General features: G+C 45.5%; 1 protein-coding gene across 1 annotated transcript in view; it reads right to left on the reverse strand.

Moving 5' to 3' along the window:
• Positions 1 to 19252, reverse strand: part of ARHGAP26 (Rho GTPase activating protein 26) — a 467460-nt gene that overhangs the window by 333065 nt on the left and 115143 nt on the right. The window contains exon 6 of the mRNA XM_075856546.1: positions 5142 to 5252. Within this exon, the coding sequence (XP_075712661.1) occupies positions 5142 to 5252 (111 nt within the window). The remainder of the gene's footprint in view (positions 1 to 5141; positions 5253 to 19252) is intronic.

Raw genomic sequence — 19252 nt, forward strand, 5'->3', positions numbered from 1 at the left:
TCAAGTTTACACAGATTTTTTTTTGTATTACTCCTGTACGTACCAGTAAAAATAATTAAAAAAAATATTCGGACATGCAGCATCGCCTGCGGTATTACAGGAGCACCAAACTGCAGAACATTTAGTGCTTACGGGTTCATATTACCGACCAGTAGGGACTGAATGCTTGTATACAGGGTCTGTGCACGTGGCTTTATGGTGTGAATGAGCCCTAAGGCTGGGACTACATAAACATGAAATGGGGCAATTGCTGCCGAGTTCCATTGAAATGCATTCACTCATGTCAGAAATACACAGACTGGCGACGCAATTACAGGCTGCATTGTGCGGCTCAGATTACTCGGTCAGCCGGAGCTGTAAGGTGAATGCCACCTACGGGGCTGTAACCTCTTCCCCTTTCTGCATTTGTCATAGGGAAGATTTCAAGAGCCTGTAACGCACCATAAACACACTAGGAGGAATACAATAGAATTAATAGCAACCTACTCCTCGTCTGCCCATGTTGGAAGTCTGATTGATATAATGCATTATAAGAACGGCAAGCGCCAGCACATTCAGGCAAGTTATAGATACTTGTGAGTGGGGGACGAAGGAGGAGTAACTGTCCATAGTACAATAAAAAGTAGCGCACACTTTAAATGCGTTTCACTATAAAAATATTTTATTACGTGAGAAACCCTGACTGATCCAAAAAAAAACAAAAAAAAACACAATGTGAAAGTGTTGCATGCGTGTGCTCTTACAATCAAAAATAACTTTTTAAAAATAAACAACAAACAGCAGCGTAAACATGCGCCTCACTTTATTTTTTTAAGTGTCAGCGCACACGTGTGGTCACTTGGTCCTCTGGGACCAGGGTTTGAAAATGATCTCCATGTTTGTACACCAACTGATTTTTTTTTTTTCTAAAAACCCATAAAAAAAAAAATCGAAAGCTGTTGTGGGAAAACACCTTTAAGGGTATGTGCACACGCTAAACAAAAAACGGCTGTAAAATACGGTGCTGTTTTCAAGGGAAAACAGCCTCTGATTTTCAGCCATTTTTAATGCATCAAGCGTCTTTTGATGCGTTTTTTACGGCCGTCTTTGGAGCCATTTTTCTACTGAGACAATGAGACGTTTTTGGAGACGTTTTTCAAGTAGTGACATGCACTTCTTTTTTACGGGGCGTTTTTACAAATGGTCGCGTAAAAAACACCCTGTGGGAACGAAACACCATTTTTCCCATTGGAACCAATGGGCAGATGTTTGGAGGCGTTCAGCCCCCGTTTTCCCATGGGCCTTCCACCTGGGAAGAACGTCTGTTAAAAAGCACCCCTCATTTTAAGTGGACTTATTTGTTCATATCACTTTAATGTAAAAAAAACAAAAAAAAACGCTTATAAAGTGTTTACAAGGAAAATCTCAATGGAATGTCTGTTTACTGATCTCCGCACAAGTAACCGGAAACATATACTAAGAATTAATGGCCTTGGTAAATCTATTTATATCGCTGTTGTGTACTAGTTTAAACCAGAGCGTTCCCTTGTGTGAACAGGAAATGGGTAGAAGAAGAGGATCTTCAACTCTAAATCCATGTGAACGTAAAATCTAAGCCACATGTAAAAAACATTCAGCAGTTCTTCCTGCATTACAATGACCTTTAATGGTTAACACTACTTCCATGACAATAAAAAATTCTCCGGTGACAAGAAAAAGCAATTAGAGCTACCATGCTCCCTAAAGACGGAAAGAATTGAGGGGCGTGGCCTAGCAGCAGATGTAAGCGGACGTGTGTAGCTGGAGCTCCCGCTGTGTCCATCCTGAAAGTACGGATTATCCCTGATTTACCTGGTAATACTTACCGACCTGGAGGCTGGGAAGCTGGAGGAGTCGATACCGCTTAGCACAGCTGCAATGACACGATCCAAAAAGCAAAAAACGCCGCTGGCGAGTCCGGGAAGTCAAGATGGCGCCGAGGAAACTGAATGCAGGAGCAGACACATGCGGTCTGAAGCAGCAGACAGGCTGGAGAGATTTGCACGAACCCCTCGTGCGAACGGATCTGCAGCAGGCCAGACGCCGGTGGCTAGCAGTGGGAAGGCAGGCAGCCTCGGGCTCCAGATACTTGCTGACATCGGATGTTAAGATTTTGGCAAAGGTACTAGTGCTGCGGCTAAATAGGGTGGTACAGCATGTTGTGCATGAAGACCAATCGGGGTTCATGCCCTCCAAATCGACGGCTGTCAACCTCAGGCGGCTGTTTATAAATCTTCAGGCGACACCGGACGTTCAGGGAGGAAGGGCTGTGCTAACGTTAGATGCCGCGAAAGCGTTCGATTGTGTAGAATGGGGGTACCTATGGCGGGTAATAGAAAAGATGGGATTCGGGCCTAACTTCGCGAAGTGGGTACAGTTGCTGTATGTGGCCCCTACAGCCCGCATACGGGTGAATGGTGCATTGTCCGAAAAGTTTTCGCTGGCCCGGGGTACGCGCCAGGGGTGCCCACTGTCACCATTGCTGTTTGCCTTGGCGGTGGAAGCACTGGCTTGTCTCATAAGACAGGAGGAGCGCATTCGGGGCTTGCAATATGGGGAACTGGAGGAAAAAATTTCGCTATATGCAGATGATATTTTAATATATATGACAGATACGGAGAACACTCTGGAGGTAGTAATGGACACGATCACAAGGTTTGGGGTGTTCTCGGGATTAAATATTAACTGGACCAAGTCTGCTCTTATGCCACTTGACCCGGTAAACATTGTGGATACTGGAGTGGGACCCCGGGTTCCGATAGTCTCTGAATTTACGTACCTAGGGGTTAAGGTGACGGCTAGGGTTCAAGACTATATGTCTTTGAATGTTTTACCAATGCTGCCCAAGGTTAAATATAAAGGTGGACGCCTGGAACAGGCTCCCGCTCTCTGCTCTGGGGAGGACTAATCTAATCAAGATGATCCTTATGCCTCAAGTTTTATATATCCTTCATAACTCCCCAGTATGGATACCTAAACACTGGTTCAGACGATTGCACAATCTCTTTCGGGATCTGGTCTGGGATAAAGGGGTTCCGAGGATTAAATTGGCGAAACTGCAATTGCCTAAAGATGAAGGGGGGGACGCGCTGCCAAATGCCTGGATATATTACCTGGCCGCTCAGAGCCAACAGTTTAAGGGGTGGGAGGACACAGAGACATGGGGTTCTAGCGCACGCTTATTGTCATACTTGGGGGAAGGACTCAACCCACTAGAGGGCCTGGAAGCGCATACCTTTAAGAGATTGGCGAGTGCTAAACCAACATTACTCCTGATACATAAAGTATGTTGGCAATGCAAACAGATCTTGGGAGTGGGAATGTGTACCAAATATACTCCCTTATGGCATAATCCGGTCCTGTGGGAATTGTATCAATTAGAGGGCATGCAAAAATGGGAGTTGGCAGGGGTTAGGTGATTACAACACCTGTATGATGATAACGTGCTGAGATCATTTCAGCAGCTGAAAGACCTATTTCCACTGGAGCACAGTATGTTTTACCAATATTTGCAGATCCGTCATGCCCTACAGGCGCATGTGGTGGACCTGACGGTTTGTGCTCTGGGGGTCCTAGAATATGTGGGACGGGCAGACACGACCAAAGGCCTGATCTCAATGGCATACAGGAGCTTGCTGTCCAAACACCTGGGAGACCCGATGGTGCTGGTAAAAGAGAAATGGGAACAGGATATCGGTCCATTGACCGAAGAGGAGTGGGAGGAGATATTAGCGTCCACATGTCACTTATCACTCAGTCTGATGCAGAGGAGATCCCAACTCTTCTTGATACATAGAGTGTACCGCACCCCGTGGGTATTAAAACAGATGGGTATTAGAGCGGACGCTAAATGTCCTATGTGCACGGAGGAGAAGGCGGACATATTTCATATGTTTTTGACATGTGAGGCCCTGAGGACCCTATGGGGGGGGAATATTGGATCTGATAAAGCAGGTGTATGGTCGGGAATTGGCGGCAGACCCTAAAGTTATGTTGTTGGGAGCGGTGGGGGAAGTGGAGAGTGACAGAATGGCAAGTCTGGCAATTGCAAAAATATTATATCAGACGAGGAAATGCATTGCTAAACACTGGCTGGACGCGAAGCCACCAGGGATGAGGGAAATTGTAGGAATGTTGAATCATAATATCCTGAGGGAGCATAAGATATTTTCGAAAAGGGGCACGGAAATTTTTTTTGATAAACAATGGAGCAGATGGTTGGCTTGTCCTGAGGTGCTGTCACCTGAACTGAGTAGCCTAAGGGCAAGAGTCATCTGAGGAATTGGAGGTGACCGAGTTTGGAGCAAAGAGGGGGTGGAGGGGAAACATGATAATAGAGCTGTTATTGGAAACAATTGGTGGCGATATGGTGGGGGGCTGTGCGGGGGGGGGGGGGGGAGAGGGTATGTTGGGGGTTTTCTGATATGCTGTAATTATTGTATACGATGTTGAAAAACTTGAAATGTGCATGTCAATGTGTTATCTTATTTTGGTGTTCGTATCAATAAAATTGGATTGATATAAAAAAAAAAAAAGGACGGAAAGAATTGCGTCTTGTGCCCTGTATAAAAAATACTGCAACATCCCTAAGGTTCCTGATCTATTTCAATCCGTGTCTGAACATTGAAATATCCCATCATAGGACATAGGAGGACATGTTCCACTTTCCTCTTCTGGGATTTGTTCAACTTTAGTGGTGTCTTCGGTCCATGTTCCTTCTGCATTTTTTTCTTTACCAAATATAGGAAATGATCTCTAAGTACACGCCCGAAGACGAAAATATACAAATATATGCAGACCCACAGCAGAACAGAATTGGCCAAAAATAAATAAATAATTAACCATTGAAGTCGTTTTGTCAGCCTGTGCCCCCTTAAGACATCACTAGAGTATCCTGCTGGATCAAAACCTAATAAAAGGAACTCCAAGAATGAACCAATAAGTGATTAGGATTCACAAGGATCAGAAAACGTTGAAGAGGTCAAGCAAAACCGATATTAGTTGAAAATGCTATATATTTATGAGGGCCACCAAGAAATGGCTAATGACACACAGATAGAAATACAAATCAGAGATTCTCCATTATCTAAAAGTTGTATAATAATCCATCACAATAAACTTACCGGCTCCACAAACTCAAACATTTTTCTCTCTTGAACTTCATGGACTTTCAAAACATACTCCAGCGACACCTCATAGAAATGCTGCCTCATTTGGTCCACCTGGCTGTCAGCCTGCAACACAAAATGGACTTCATAAACCAAAGTATACTATTATAGTAGTATTATAAAGCAAATTAGTTGAGAAACTACTTTGCAGGATGGGCACAATTCATAAAAAAATTACAAAATGTATTTTTCTTTTTTTAAATCAGATCAAAAAAATTGTATTACCTTCTGCTTTTCAATACAACCAAAACAGTACCCAAGAAAATTCCAATATCCCCCCACTTTCCCAAAGCAAAGCTGCAGACAAACTGGTTTTCTTACAATTATTTTTTTTTTTTACTGCCAGATAAGCTTGAGAATGTTTTTCTGTTGTACAAGTCTAAGGCCTCATGCACTCGACCGTATTTTTTCCCTCCTGTAAATACTGGCCATAAATACGGGTCCTTTGTCACATGTTTTTAACCCATATTTATGGACCCTGTAAAAAAAAAAAAAAAAGGGGGGGGGGGCTGGAAATGATGTCACAATCATGTCCAAACCCCTTAAAACGGTCAAATGATCGCTCAGACGCAATTTTCTCTGCTTCTCTTTTAAATTTTAGAATAATCTCCTGACGCCGCCTAGCAACGCTCCCATAATTATGGGTGCACACACGTAGCCACCCATAATTACAGGAGCCTCATAGACTTCTATGGGCCTGCCCATGCCATAATTGCAGCCTGAAATAGGACATGTTCTATATTTTTCAACGGCCCAGTGTGCCAAGGTACCAGTGGCCAATTGAAGTCTATGGGCCCGTAATTACGGCCATTTTTACGGTTGTGTGCATGGGGCCTAACACCAAGCATTTACACTTCCTTCTTCATGCAGGTAAACAGCGTGGATGCGCGTTTATGCAAAATAGATGAGCTCCGTATGTTTTACCTTTTTTTTTAACAGAGATTGCACATTCTAGCTTGACAGAAACTACTAGCATTGAGCAGACAAGTCCAGCCTGGGAAACATCTGTCATGCACGGCTTTAAACCAGCAACTATGTTAACTCAATGACAAATGCATCATTGCTCTATTAATAAAGCCCAATCACATGCTAATTCACAAAATAATCTTATATAGAACATTCCTTTGGCCAGCCATGTTATTTCTAACTGTAATTTTCACACAATATCAATCTTTATAGAATACTGATCACCATTAAAAATATGTTAACTTTGAAAGGAGTTTGAATCGGTTTAAACTGGTGTTTGTCAGTAGGGTATTCTGCGCTCGACAATTTATCAGAAAAACATTCCTGAAAGTCTTATTATTGATTTCAGAATATCGTAGTCCGTTCCACTATTCTATACAGGGGGAAAAACATAGAAAAAAAACACAAAAACAAAAATCACACGTCTGACAAATAGCAATCAACTCAATAGACTATTAAGATCCGTTAAGCCTCAATTTTATTTTCCCGTTTGTTTGGCCTCATGCACTTAGGTTTGGCCCCATGCTCATATTACATTCTGTACAAATCCCACAGAAAGGGAAACAAACGATGGCATGATCCAGTGGATTGTGTATTACAAAAGGTATTCTCCCCTAGGAGCACTCCTTCTAGGAAAGAGTAACCCAGTAACAAACCATTGCATGGAGCACTGTACACTGGCACATGGTGCTCCGGTTTACCGTATGCTCGTGACCTTAATCTGACCACTCTATATGCTCAGATGAAGGTCTAAAATAAAAACTAATCTAGTAGTCTTCAGCAACCAGAATCCTTGTTTCAGCTTTGTTCAAAACATGAAACCTGTCTGGTGTGTATGGCCCACTTATTTTGACATCTTGACATGAGGCCCTTAAAAGGACTACTCCCAGCTAAAACATGTCTGTTTGATGTGCGTCCCAGATCTGGGACCCTCACCTATCTCTATAACCGGGGTCACTTGTCAGTCCGCTTGAGGCCCCATGCACACGGTCGTGCCCGTAACCACATGCCAAAATTACGGGCACGACCGGCCACCAACAGCCACCGGCCCGAATTTTCGGCCCGTGCTGCCATACTATGGGAGCACGGCCAGTAAACAGCAATAGATAGAAGTGTACCGCAAAAGACAGGACATGCCCTATGGCCCGGACACCTTCCCGTAAATAAACGAGAAGGCGTCCGTGGACAATAGATGTAAATGGGTCTGTAATTGCAGATTTTTATGGTCACGTACATGGGGCCCGATAGTCGGTTTCCTTAATTCTCATAGGAATGAATATAGAGAGCATCGCACATCCCCTTCTGAAGATAGCTACGGGTCCCGACTTTGGGATCCACATCGATCAGACATTTATGGCTCATCCCGTAGCTATGCCATAAATGTTTCAGTTGGGTATACCCCTTTAAAGAGGACCTGTAAATCTGTTTTTCCCTGGTGCACCCATTGCATATTTGTGATAGGCAGTGTAAATTTTGCTCTAAAAATGTTTTACCAGAAAGAAGGTTAAAAATGAATATTAGGCCTCTGCACGTAATGGATTATAAAAACTAGAAGGCAACATGTTTAAAACGGTCTAAAAATATAAAAACTGGTCTACAGTAAATTATTATTTTTCCACTAGATGTCAGCACAGCTTTAAAAAAAATAAAACTCCAGTACAGGTTTTAAAAAAAAAAATAAAAAAAAAGTACAGTTTTTATACCGCCATAAAGCACGCTCACAAGGCAGCAGCAAATATTAGACACTTTGTTCACCAGTGTGTAGATAAACTAAAGTTCCCCTGTTTAACTCAGATCTGCTCAACAAACAATATTCATTTTTTTATTTTAAAACTGATCTCACCTACTGCTCGTCCTCGGCAAAGTGCAGGTTTACCTAATGGGAGGATTTATCTCACATCACAGAGCTGCAGTATGACCAACACATTATTTGTCCAGGTCAGAACTCGGTGATTTCAGCCTACACCCTCTGATATACAGAACTTTTACCTGCTAACTGGAAAATAGAGCGAATAAGAATTTTTCTGCCTTGATAATTTTCATACTTTTGACATAAACAAATAACACCTGGATCATGAAAAAAATTAAAAAAATCCCATTATACCCCCAGACCCATATAGGTTATAAAGTTAAGCACTTGGCACATAGTATAAAATGCTCTTGTATTCTTATATGCCCTTATATTCTAGTCACGGCAAGCGTTTAATGTCATGTTATATTACATCCGTCCTTGGCCGTGAAAGGGTTACACCAGAGTGGATACTGACACATCCAGCACAAGAATAAATCACCATTTAAATCCCAATAGATCATGTAATATGTTCACAGGAGAAAGACAATGAGTTGCTGTGCATGCTGGAATATACACCCGTAATAAGAATGCAGGTTCTGTGCCAACGACATTATAGGGGATTAGATCTTCTGCACTGTATGGGTTATTGCTGTAAGATTCCCAGCCGAGACAAACAGGCGGCATTAACTCACTACCAGCTTAATAAGTTGTCTGCTCTGTCCGAGTGTCTACCTATATCAATATTGAGCGCAAAGTAAAAGTAAAAATAGTACCATTTCACAAAATGCTGGATGTGCATCCTATAAAAGATCAATTCTGAAAAAAAATTGTGAAATTTGTATAGAAATGTGGCAATATAAGAACTTCATTAGGGTGGTCCATGAATATCAAGAAATAGTAGTCGGTAGGAAGCATCTCCCTTATCCCACTACCAAATGCTGGGTGTAAGCTCCTGACATTACTTGATAAGAAGTACGGACTAGAACTCGACGTGGGTCTGTGACCTGGAAACATCCCGATAGCCTGTGACTGAGACACAAGGGGAAGAGGTGGGCCCGTGATCTCATGTTTGCTGTAAAACAGAGATTTATTCGGTCAAACTATGAAAAGGTTATTAAATGGCAGTCAACGTCTACCCTCAAACCTCTGATATAACCAACGATGCAAATATTGGAGGGTAATGTAGTGGAGGGGGGTCTACTGCTTAAAATAAAGGAGGGCCATATTTGTCTCCATACATGTACGGCGCGTCACCCGAAGCATACTTTAGGTCTCTATTACTCCGATTTAGGATTAGACCAGAGCCCAAGCCACACTCTGACTTCATCCTGTATATGAATTCAGTGAAACGTAAATCGTTGAAGGACTATATACTGGAGTGTGTAGTGCATTCCATGTATACAGCAACAATCTGCAGTGTTGGTTTCTGGGGATGACATACAACATAAGGCCCCATTGGCCGTTAAAGAAAGCATACAGTTTATCGCCACTGAGGTGGCGAACCGCATGTTACTTAGGGCATGCAGTGTTGTGTAATTTGTTTTTTTTCTCCATATCCACTGAATGCCCGAAGTGTTTCTCCTAGCTCTCAAACCCACTACTACTACTGCTGTGAACATTTCGATCAAAAACACAAATACTAAGTGTTCCGCAACTATGTAAATGCTATCAGTATGAATAGTCCCGGTGACCACGGAGTATGGAGTTCTACAGTGAAAAATCCACTAGAGGGCACTAGTGCTTAGTATGAGAATTTAATATTACGACTGCAAATACTAAGACCACCACTACTACAGATCGTTCTAGCTGGTTTTCAATAGTTACAACCTATCTGCTACATAAATCACTTGGAGAAGAAAACTAATATTACAAATGTAATTCACATAAGCAGCAGGGACGTCGGATTCAGCGTTACTATGTAGTTTACCGTGCTTAGAGCGGGTTTAGACTGCAGCCATAGAAACAGAGCATGGGCAGAAAGTATTTTGCAAGGTTCCTAGGTCCCTAGTATTTTAGAAGACTAAATAAAACCCAGGTTTGTGTATTACTATATTGTGTCATTACCCACAGTGTAAACATCACCCAAAATACATAGGATATTCAAAGTAAATGCCAACAAGGCAGCGGAGATCCACCATGTTTGTTTTTTTTTTTTCAAATATATTTTTATTCAAAGCCAGAACAGTTACAAGTATGCAATGTGTGTCACACATACAATAATACGTACATCAAATAACAATGTGTTCCAGCTTCAAAATTATTTTCCATTTTACTTGTCATCATTAAGTTACAAAGCAATTAATAAGGCAAAACAAAGCCAACAATTCCCTTCCCTCCCAACTCTCCCCCATCTCGGTGAACATTTTCTTAACTAGCCATCAGCATGCCTAGCGTGTCCTGGATACTCTGTGAACTATACCATGATGTGTGTCGAAATGTGCGCATGAACACCTCTATCTCTGCTGTGGGATAATGTTGCTCGATGAATGTACGCCAAGTTTTAAAAAATTGTTCTGTAGACCTTTCTTTGTGTCTTTCTAGGTCCGTTTTATCATATCCCAATAAAGTCTTGAGAGTAGTCACGACCTCCGCAATTTCCGGGACCGATGCCTGTAACCAGTGGCGCAAGATGCACTTCTTGATAGCCAATAATGCCATATGTATTCCTTTCCGGGCCACTATAGGTGGTCCCTCCCCCCCTGGATCCAAGGGGATATAGTGAAACAACACTGCCTGTGGGTTTGCGTGCACCTCTTCCCCCCAGGTGTCTTTAATAAATTGTAGAGCCAGATCCCAAAACGTCCGAATTTGTGGGCACAACCACATCCCATGAAGTAAATTAGCTTTGTGTAAGTCGCATTTAGGACAACTACGCAGATAGTGTGCTGGAGCGTCCCTATAGGATAAATTAAAGGCGTATGTTGCTCTGTGCATAAGCCGGAAGTGCATCTCACGCCACTGCTCATTTACCATGACCTTCCTCACCCTCTCCCATCCATCTCGAATTTTGCTGGAGATTTCTGGATCCTCCAGCTCCACCTCCCACGTTCTAAAGCAGGAAGTACTAAAGGAATCAAGATGAGCATTCCGAAGTTTACCATATAAACTTGCAAGACTTCTTCCCGTACCACCCTGCGGCACCATCCCATCAAATGCTCCCCGCATCTCCACATCATCAATATTGCAGACTTTGGTTTTACATAACTCTGTTACTTGAGCATATTGCAAATACTGATTTCCCCTCAAATTACATTTGCTAGAGACCTACTGCCACGTAAGCCAACTCCCCTCCTCAACATTCATGAGTTGGCCCAGGACATTGATCCCTTCATCTCTCCACTGCGAAAACAATTTATTCTGTCTCCCCTGTGGGAACATGGGGTTATCCCACAACGGCCAGAATTTAGAAAGACCATACGGAAGACCAAAAAGCTTCCGCACCGCCTTCCAGGCACCGATTGTATCTTTCAGCAACAGACTTGACTTAACATTATTAGGCAGTTGAGCATATGGCAGATGTAACAGGGCCTGCAGCGGAACCGATCCCGCCAAATCCTGCTCCAGCTGAACATTGGAGTACATATTAGTGTTATGTATCCAATCCCCTATATGCCTGCAGATGGCCGCTAAATTGTAATATCGTATAAGTGGTAGCGGAATGCCTCCATCCACTTTGGGCAGAGCCAATTTTTTATATGCAATCCTAGGTCTCTTCCTTTGCCACAAGAATTGTAAAAATGCTGTCTGTAATTTCTGGTTATCTAGATGCTTGATCAATATGGGTATGGTTTGCATTGGATATAGCAGACGAGCAAAGCTTATCATTTTTAAAAGAGCAGCTCTCCCAAACAACGACAATGGCAATGACGCCCATCGATTTAGTTCCTTATGAATTTTTTCAAACAAGGGTGAATAATTTAGCTTATAGAGGGAAGAGGGAAATTTGCCTATTTTAATCCCCAGGTATGTGATATAAGATCTGGCTATTTCCACCGTACCCTGCAAGGGTGGTCTTGCCCCTGATTCCTTCAAGTAAAGTAATTGACTCTTTTGCGCATTGACTTTATAACCTGAGAATGACCCAAAGTATCTTAGCTTCTCCAGCACCCCCCCCCCCCCAAATGATCCCCAGGCGATTTCAGAAACAACAGAAGATCGTCAGCAAAGCATGTCAGTTTGATCTCCTGACTGCCAACCATAATCCCTTCAAAATCCCTGGAGGACAAAAGATGTCTCGCTAGCGGTTCCAAGGCCAAGTCGAACAGCAATGGAGACAGGGGGCAGCCCTGCCTTGTTCCCTTCTGTAAATGGATCGGTGCTGAAAGAAAACCTGTGGTGAACACCCTAGCTAGAGGTTCTGAATATAACGCTTCCAGGTAATTCCTAAACAATCCTTGTACCCCAAATCTATCTAGAACTAACCTCAGCCAATCCCAGTGGACATTATCGAAGGCCTTTTCGGCATCTAGCGTTAAAAGTGCTGGCGAATCATGTCCCTCCATATTAGAAGTCCTCATTGCGTCTTGTACCGCCAAAACCGTGCGTATGTTTTTGACCGCCGACCTCCCCTTAACAAAACCCACCTGGTGTGGCCCAATCAAAGTCGGGAGAAACATAGCCAACCTGTCTGCCAGTATCTTCGACAATATTTTAACATCCTGATTTATCAAAGAGATTGGTCGATAAGACCCCGGGTTAGCCGGGTCTTTCCCTTCCTTGTACAATACTTTGATATAAGCTACATTGCCCGATTTCAAGAATTCCTTATTTAACAGCATATGATTATACACCGGCAATAAAATGGGCGTGACTTCCTCCCTCATAAGTTTGTAAAAATCGCTAGAAAATCCATCTGGCCCTGGCGCTTTGTTATTCGTCAATGATTTAATGGTCGATATGATCTCTTGTTCCGTGATCAATGCATTTAATGCTTCTCTATCAGAGTCCGAGAGAGATGGTAACGTTAAGGAGTCCAGAAACTCCCTCCCCTCAGTCCTCTCCGAAATGTCCTGTGCATATAGCGCAGTGTAATAATCTCCCAGTAGATCATTGACGATCTTTGGATCTTTCTGTACTTCCCCGTTCCCATCTCTCAACCCCCCTATGTGAGTCGGGCGAAATTGTCCTTTCGCCATTTTGGCCAGCAGGGAGCCTGATTTGTTCCCATATCTGAAAAAATGCGCAGTTGTTTGCTCTCTCTGGAACCTTTCTTTTTTATCCAGCCACATTTCAAACTCTGCCTTAGCCGTGAGCCAGTCCCCCCTAAGCGCTAGTGTCGAGTTTGCCAAGTACGCTGTGTATTTCATGCGAAGATTTCTACTAGACTCATTATAATGCTTGTTGGTTTTTCGTTTAAGCGACGCCACATAAGAAATGATCCTCCCCCTCAGCACTGCCTTGGCTGTGTCCCAAAACAAGTGGCTGTTCTCTCTATGAGCTTGATTTTCCTGACTATATTCCCCTAACCACCCCTTCAAGCATGATTGAAAGGATTCATCAGTTGGCAGAAACGACGGAAATTTCCACAATATATCCAACCCCCTTTTAAATGTATCTGCCAAGATCAGAGAAACCGGTGAATGGTCTGAAATCACCAAGTCCTCTATTCGAGCACTAAGGATCCTAGGGAGGAGCACCGGAGAAGCCATAAAATAGTCAATACGCGACCATGCGGTATGCGCATGAGAAAAATGAGTGAATTCTCTACCTAATGGAAATTGTGTTCTCCATACATCTACCATGCCCGTGGAAGACATTAATGGGGCCAAGACTTTATCGCGTGTTCTTTCAACCAACGCCCTACCATCTCCCCTTCGCCTGTCCTCTGTTGTGCATAAGACTGAGTTAAGGTCCCCTCCCAGCAGAATCTGAGGTTCTTTATCCGCTAAAAGTTTTCCTTCCAGAAATTGAAAAAAGACCCGATTGTTGTCATTCGGTGCATATATACAGTACAAACTCACTCTCCCATGGCGTCCTCTAAGATCACATGCAAATATCTGCCCCCCTCATCCCGCTCAGAAGTAATCACAGAACATTCAATTCTTTTGTGTATGAGTAAGACGCCCGCCTTGCCATTAACTGCTGGAGAACCCATTACTGTGCCCACCCATAATTTGCGCATTCTCTGGAAATCACGTTCCAATAGATGGGTTTCCTGTAAAATCGCTATATCCGCTTTCAGCTTTTTCAGGTGGCGAAGAACCATCATGCGTTTATGTGGGGACTGTAGTCCCTTCACATTCCATGTTATTACTTTAGGCATCTCACAGTAATGGCAAAGCAAACCTCATCCACCGAGACAGTTTCCCCCCCTCCTTCCCCCTCCCTAAACATAAAACAGAATTGAAACCCCAACAACAGATCATTACTAATTTCAGACTTCTCTTTTTTCGCACATTTTAGCGTGAAATCTCTGTACATGCCACCACTAGAAACCCCTTGGTATACCATGAACTCCCTGTATACCCGGAAAGTATCAACAGCACCTTACACTCCCACCCGACTCCTTGCAAAAATTTCCTCAAGCCTCACTTCAGCTGCGCCCTCCCCTACCATTAACATTAGTAAACCTCAACCTCCGATGCACCGATAGGTATAACAATTCTGTCTCAAACAATGTGAAACTTAAAATAACATGAGTCTCCTTCCATCACCGCCTGGGCATCTCCCTTCAATCCGGAGAAGAGGTGAGACCCCTCCTGATACTCCTGTTTCTGGAACGTCCCCTGCGAGGCAGTCCGTCCCTGTGTGTCTGGCTATCACCATTGTTGTCTTTGGACAAGCTTTCCACAAATTTAGCCGCCTCCCCTGGAGAAGAAAACGATTCCACCCCACCACCGGGCTCGAAGATCCTGAGAATGGCGGGAAACATCAAAGAGAACCGAATGCGTTTCTGGACCAGTAGAGAGCACACCGTGCTAAAAGCCCGCCGCTTACGTGTAACCTCAGCCGAGTAATCTCCAAACATTAAGATTCTGCTGCCTCGCACTCTCACTTGTGCCGATGACCTTCGGTAGGCCTGTAACACATTCGTTTTATCCACATAGTCCAGGTACTTCACAATGACTGGTCGCGGTCGTGCTGGGGCGCCATCTTGGGTCACACTTCGCATCGGTCCCACTCTATGAGCTCTCTCCGCTCTCAGCGGGGCTGGCAATCCCAGCGCCTGAGGCAACTCCACCGCACACAACTTTAGCAGCTGGCCTGCTGGTATAGACTCTGGGAGCCCAATAATACGTAAATTGCTCCTCCTCAAGCGATTCTCCAGGTCATCCACTTTATCAACCAGCTGTAGATTGCAAGCTATCACCTTCTTCACCTCCTCCTGTGTTCCCGCTAGCTCATCCTCCAATAAACTGAACCGTTGTTCCAAATCGTTAATTCGTTCCGCCTGAGCTGAAACATCCGACTGAATTTGGTGCAATAATTTCGACACCGTCGCCTCCAGAGAAGCTGTGATATCTGGGGCTATAAGTTTCGCTACTTCCCTGGCCAAGACTCGACATGAAATGTCCATATTGTGAAACATAGTCTCAGGCTCACCTTCTTCCACTTCTGGCTGCACCAGAGGAGGTTGTGATGCCGAGCGCGAGCTCGTACTCCTCGTGTTCCTGGCCGGCTCAGGCGCCATTTTCTCCAGCGGCAGCATGTCGTCAGTCTGCAGGGCCTGTGATTTTAATCCTGGGGTCCCGGTTTTCACCAGATATCTCTCCATACGCCGGAGAGAAGCCTGTACGTAGGGTTGTCGGCCAGCAGCCTCAGGTCAGGTATCAAAGCCTCGGGACCCCGGTTTTTGAGTCGGGTTAACGGAGCTCTCCTTACTCGCGTCTACTCATGTGCGCGCCGGAACCGGAAGTCCTCTATCCACCATGTTTATAACGTAGTAGTAACTAGTTTATATACTTTCACCATTCTGACACTTTCTTCAGATATAGTACTGTATATGAATCTACTATAGGGCAATCACGCTGGCAACCATCTACTTTGTAGAGGGTGAATCCGTCACATTGATGCCAGTCCCCCCCCCATCGTACAGAAACACTAACTTCCACAATGATGCCAGGCATTACTCACCGGTTCACAGTGTATTAATCCATTTTAAAACCGGTATGGCACAAAAAAAAAAAAAATTTCCACGTGCTTTACAGTTCCATTGCAGTAAAATATGGTATTTTTTCTGATGGCAGGATCAAATATTTTACTGGTTGGTAATAGTCTGGAGTTACAGACCCCCCAAAATAAAAAAAAAAGTTTAAAAAGGTGAACCTTCCCTCAGTGCTCATTTTTTGTTTTCTTCAAGGAATACTGCAGATGTTGAAAAAGGCCTCATGGAAAGTGATATGCAAGATATATCCATTCACATCGTTAAAGGGTCAATACATGTTTTTAAAAACATGACATGACCGTGAAGAGGATTTTTTTTCAAATTTTGATTTATATGCATTTTCAAAATAAAAAAATATAGAAAAGGGTTATTGAAAAAGCAGCAATTGATTGGTTACAATGAAATAAAATGTAGGTAGGCCAATTCCTAGGCCTGTAAGGCATGAGAAATAAAAACAATTTAAATGTGTCGAGAGACAGCCGGATAGGGAGGCAGAACAAGTCAAAATAGAGGATTCATGCTAGTTGGCCACATGCTAGAATGATTAGCGTCAAAGTTTAACCATAACTCAAAAGTGTGCAAACAAAGGGGAGGGGATGGAGAGGGTAACATTGAAATAGCACAATTTATCAATACATTAGTAATCGGAGGTCTACGTGCAATGGATCGGTTATGTTATAGAAATCCGGCCAACCTATAGGCCAGGTAGGGCAGAGGAGGCCACTGAGCAATTGTGATGAAGAGCACCGTAGAGCAGGGGTCTCAAACTCGGCCGGGTAAGTGGGCCGCATATAGAAAAAATGGGAAGTTGACGGGCCGCATTACTTTCAAGTTTGATACAATACAAAATTATTGTTAATCAATTAGTTATTTGAACTACTATAACACTATATTACTATAATAATAATAATACTACATTACTATAATAGCGCTAGGTTTAAAATTTGAGATTTCTCCACGTGCTTATTTCAACAATCCAGCTTTCCAGTTTAAGTGTCGCTAAATGCAGTCCGGCGGCTCAGTTAGCACACATGTCAAGATTGGGCAGCCCCTTTTTAGATAGTGCCGCAGTGCCCTCTGTGGATGCTGCCGCAGTGCCCTCTGTGGATAATGCAACACACCCCTAGAGAAGGCCACAGTGCCCTCTGTAGAGGCTGCCCACAGTGCCCTCTGTAGAGGCTGCCCACAGTGCCCTCTGTAGAGGCTGCCCACAGTGCCCTCTGTAGAGGCTGCCCACAGTGCCCTCTGTAGAGGCTGCCCACAGTGCCCTCTGTAGAGGCTGCCCACAGTGCCCTCTGTAGAGGCTGCCCACAGTGCCCTCTGTAGAGGCTGCCCACAGTGCCCTCTGTAGAGGCTGCCCACAGTGCCCTCTGTAGAGGCTGCCCACAGTGCCCTCTGTAGAGGCTGCCCACAGTGCCCTCTGTAGAGGCTGCCCACAGTGCCCTCTGTAGAGGCTGCCCACAGTGCCCTCTGTAGAGGCTGCCCACAGTGCCCTCTGTAGAGGCTGCCCACAGTGCCCTCTGTAGAGGCTGCCCACAGTGCCCTCTGTAGAGGCTGCCCACAGTGCCCTCTGTAGAGGCTGCCCACAGTGCCCTCTGTAGAGGCTGCCCACAGTGCCCTCTGTAGAGGCTGCCCACAGTGCCCTCTGTAGAGGCTGCCCACAGTGCCCTCTGTAGAGGCTGCCCACAGTGCCCTCCGTAGAGGCTGCCCACAGTGCCCTCCGTAGAGGCTGCCCACAGTGCCCTCCGTAGAGGCTGCCCACAGTGCCCTCTGTAGAGGCTGCCCACAGTGCCCTCTGTAGAGGCTGCCCACAGTGCCCTCTGTAGAGGCTGCCCACAGTGCCCTCTGTAGAGGCTGCCCACAGTGCCCTCTGTAGAGGCTGCCCACAGTGCCCTCTGTAGAGGCTGCCCACAGTGCCCTCTGTAGAGGCTGCCCACAGTGCCCTCTGTAGAGGCTGCCCACAGTGCCCTCTGTAGAGGCTGCCCACAGTGCCCTCTGTAGAAGCTGCCCACAGTGCCCTCTGTAGAGGCTGCCCACAGTGCCCTCTGTAGAGGCTGCCCACAGTGCCCTCTGTAGAGGCTGCCCACAGTGCCCTCTGTAGATTCTGCCCACAGTGCCCTCTGTAGAGGCTGCCCCAGTGCCCTCTGTAGAGGCTGCCCCAGTGCCCTCTGTAGAGGCTGCCCCAGTGCCCTCTGTAGAGGCTGCCCCAGTGCCCTCTGTAGAGGCTGCCCCAGTGATGTCAGGGGCTTGCCCAGAGCTGGAGTCCCAGGCAGAGCGCTAGTAGGCTCTTCCTGGGACTCCAGCTGTGCTCCTGACATCACTGGGACTCCTGCTCTGGGGAAGACCCTGACACACTGTCCATATATGGGCAGCGATGTCAGGGAATTCCACAGAGTCCCGGAGCAGAGCCGATACTAGCGCTCTGCCCGGGACTCCGCTCTGGGGAAGACCCTGACACACTGTCCATATATGGGCAGATATGTCCGGGAATTCCGCAGCGTCCCGGAGCAGAGCCTATACTAGCGCTCTGCCCGGGACTCCGCTATGGGGAAGACCCTGACACACTGTCCACATATGGGCAGCGATGTCAGGGAATTCCACAGAGTCCCGGAGCAGAGCCGACACCAGCGCTCTGCTCGGGACTCCGGCTCTGGGGAAGCCCCAGACATCGCTGTTCATATGTGGACAGCGATGTCAGGGAATTCCACAGAGTCCAGGAGCAGAGCCGACACCAGCGCTCTGCTCCGCTCTGGGCAAGACCCTGACACCGCTGTCCATATATGGGCAGCGATGCCAGGGAATTCCACAGAGTCCCGGAGCAGAGCCGACACCAGCGCTCTGCTCGGGACTCCGGCTCTGGGGAAGCCCCAGACATCGCTGTTCATATGTGGACAGCGATGTCAGGGAATTCCACAGGAGTCCAGGAGCAGAGCCGACACCAGCGCTCCGCTCCGCTCTGGGCAAGACCCTGACACACTGTCCATATATGGGCAGCGATGTCAGGGAATTCCACAGAGTCCCGGAGCAGAGCCAACACCAGCGCTCTGCTCGGGACTCCGGCTCTGGGGAAGACCCAGACATCGCTGTTCATATGTGGACAGCGATGTCAGGGAATTCCACAGAGTCCAGGAGCAGAGCCGACACCAGCGCTCTGCTCCGCTCTGGGCAAGACCCTGACACACTGTCCATATATGGGCAGCGATG

This window comes from Rhinoderma darwinii, chromosome 3 (genome assembly GCF_050947455.1).
Source record: "Rhinoderma darwinii isolate aRhiDar2 chromosome 3, aRhiDar2.hap1, whole genome shotgun sequence".
Lineage (NCBI taxonomy): Eukaryota > Metazoa > Chordata > Amphibia > Anura > Rhinodermatidae > Rhinoderma > Rhinoderma darwinii.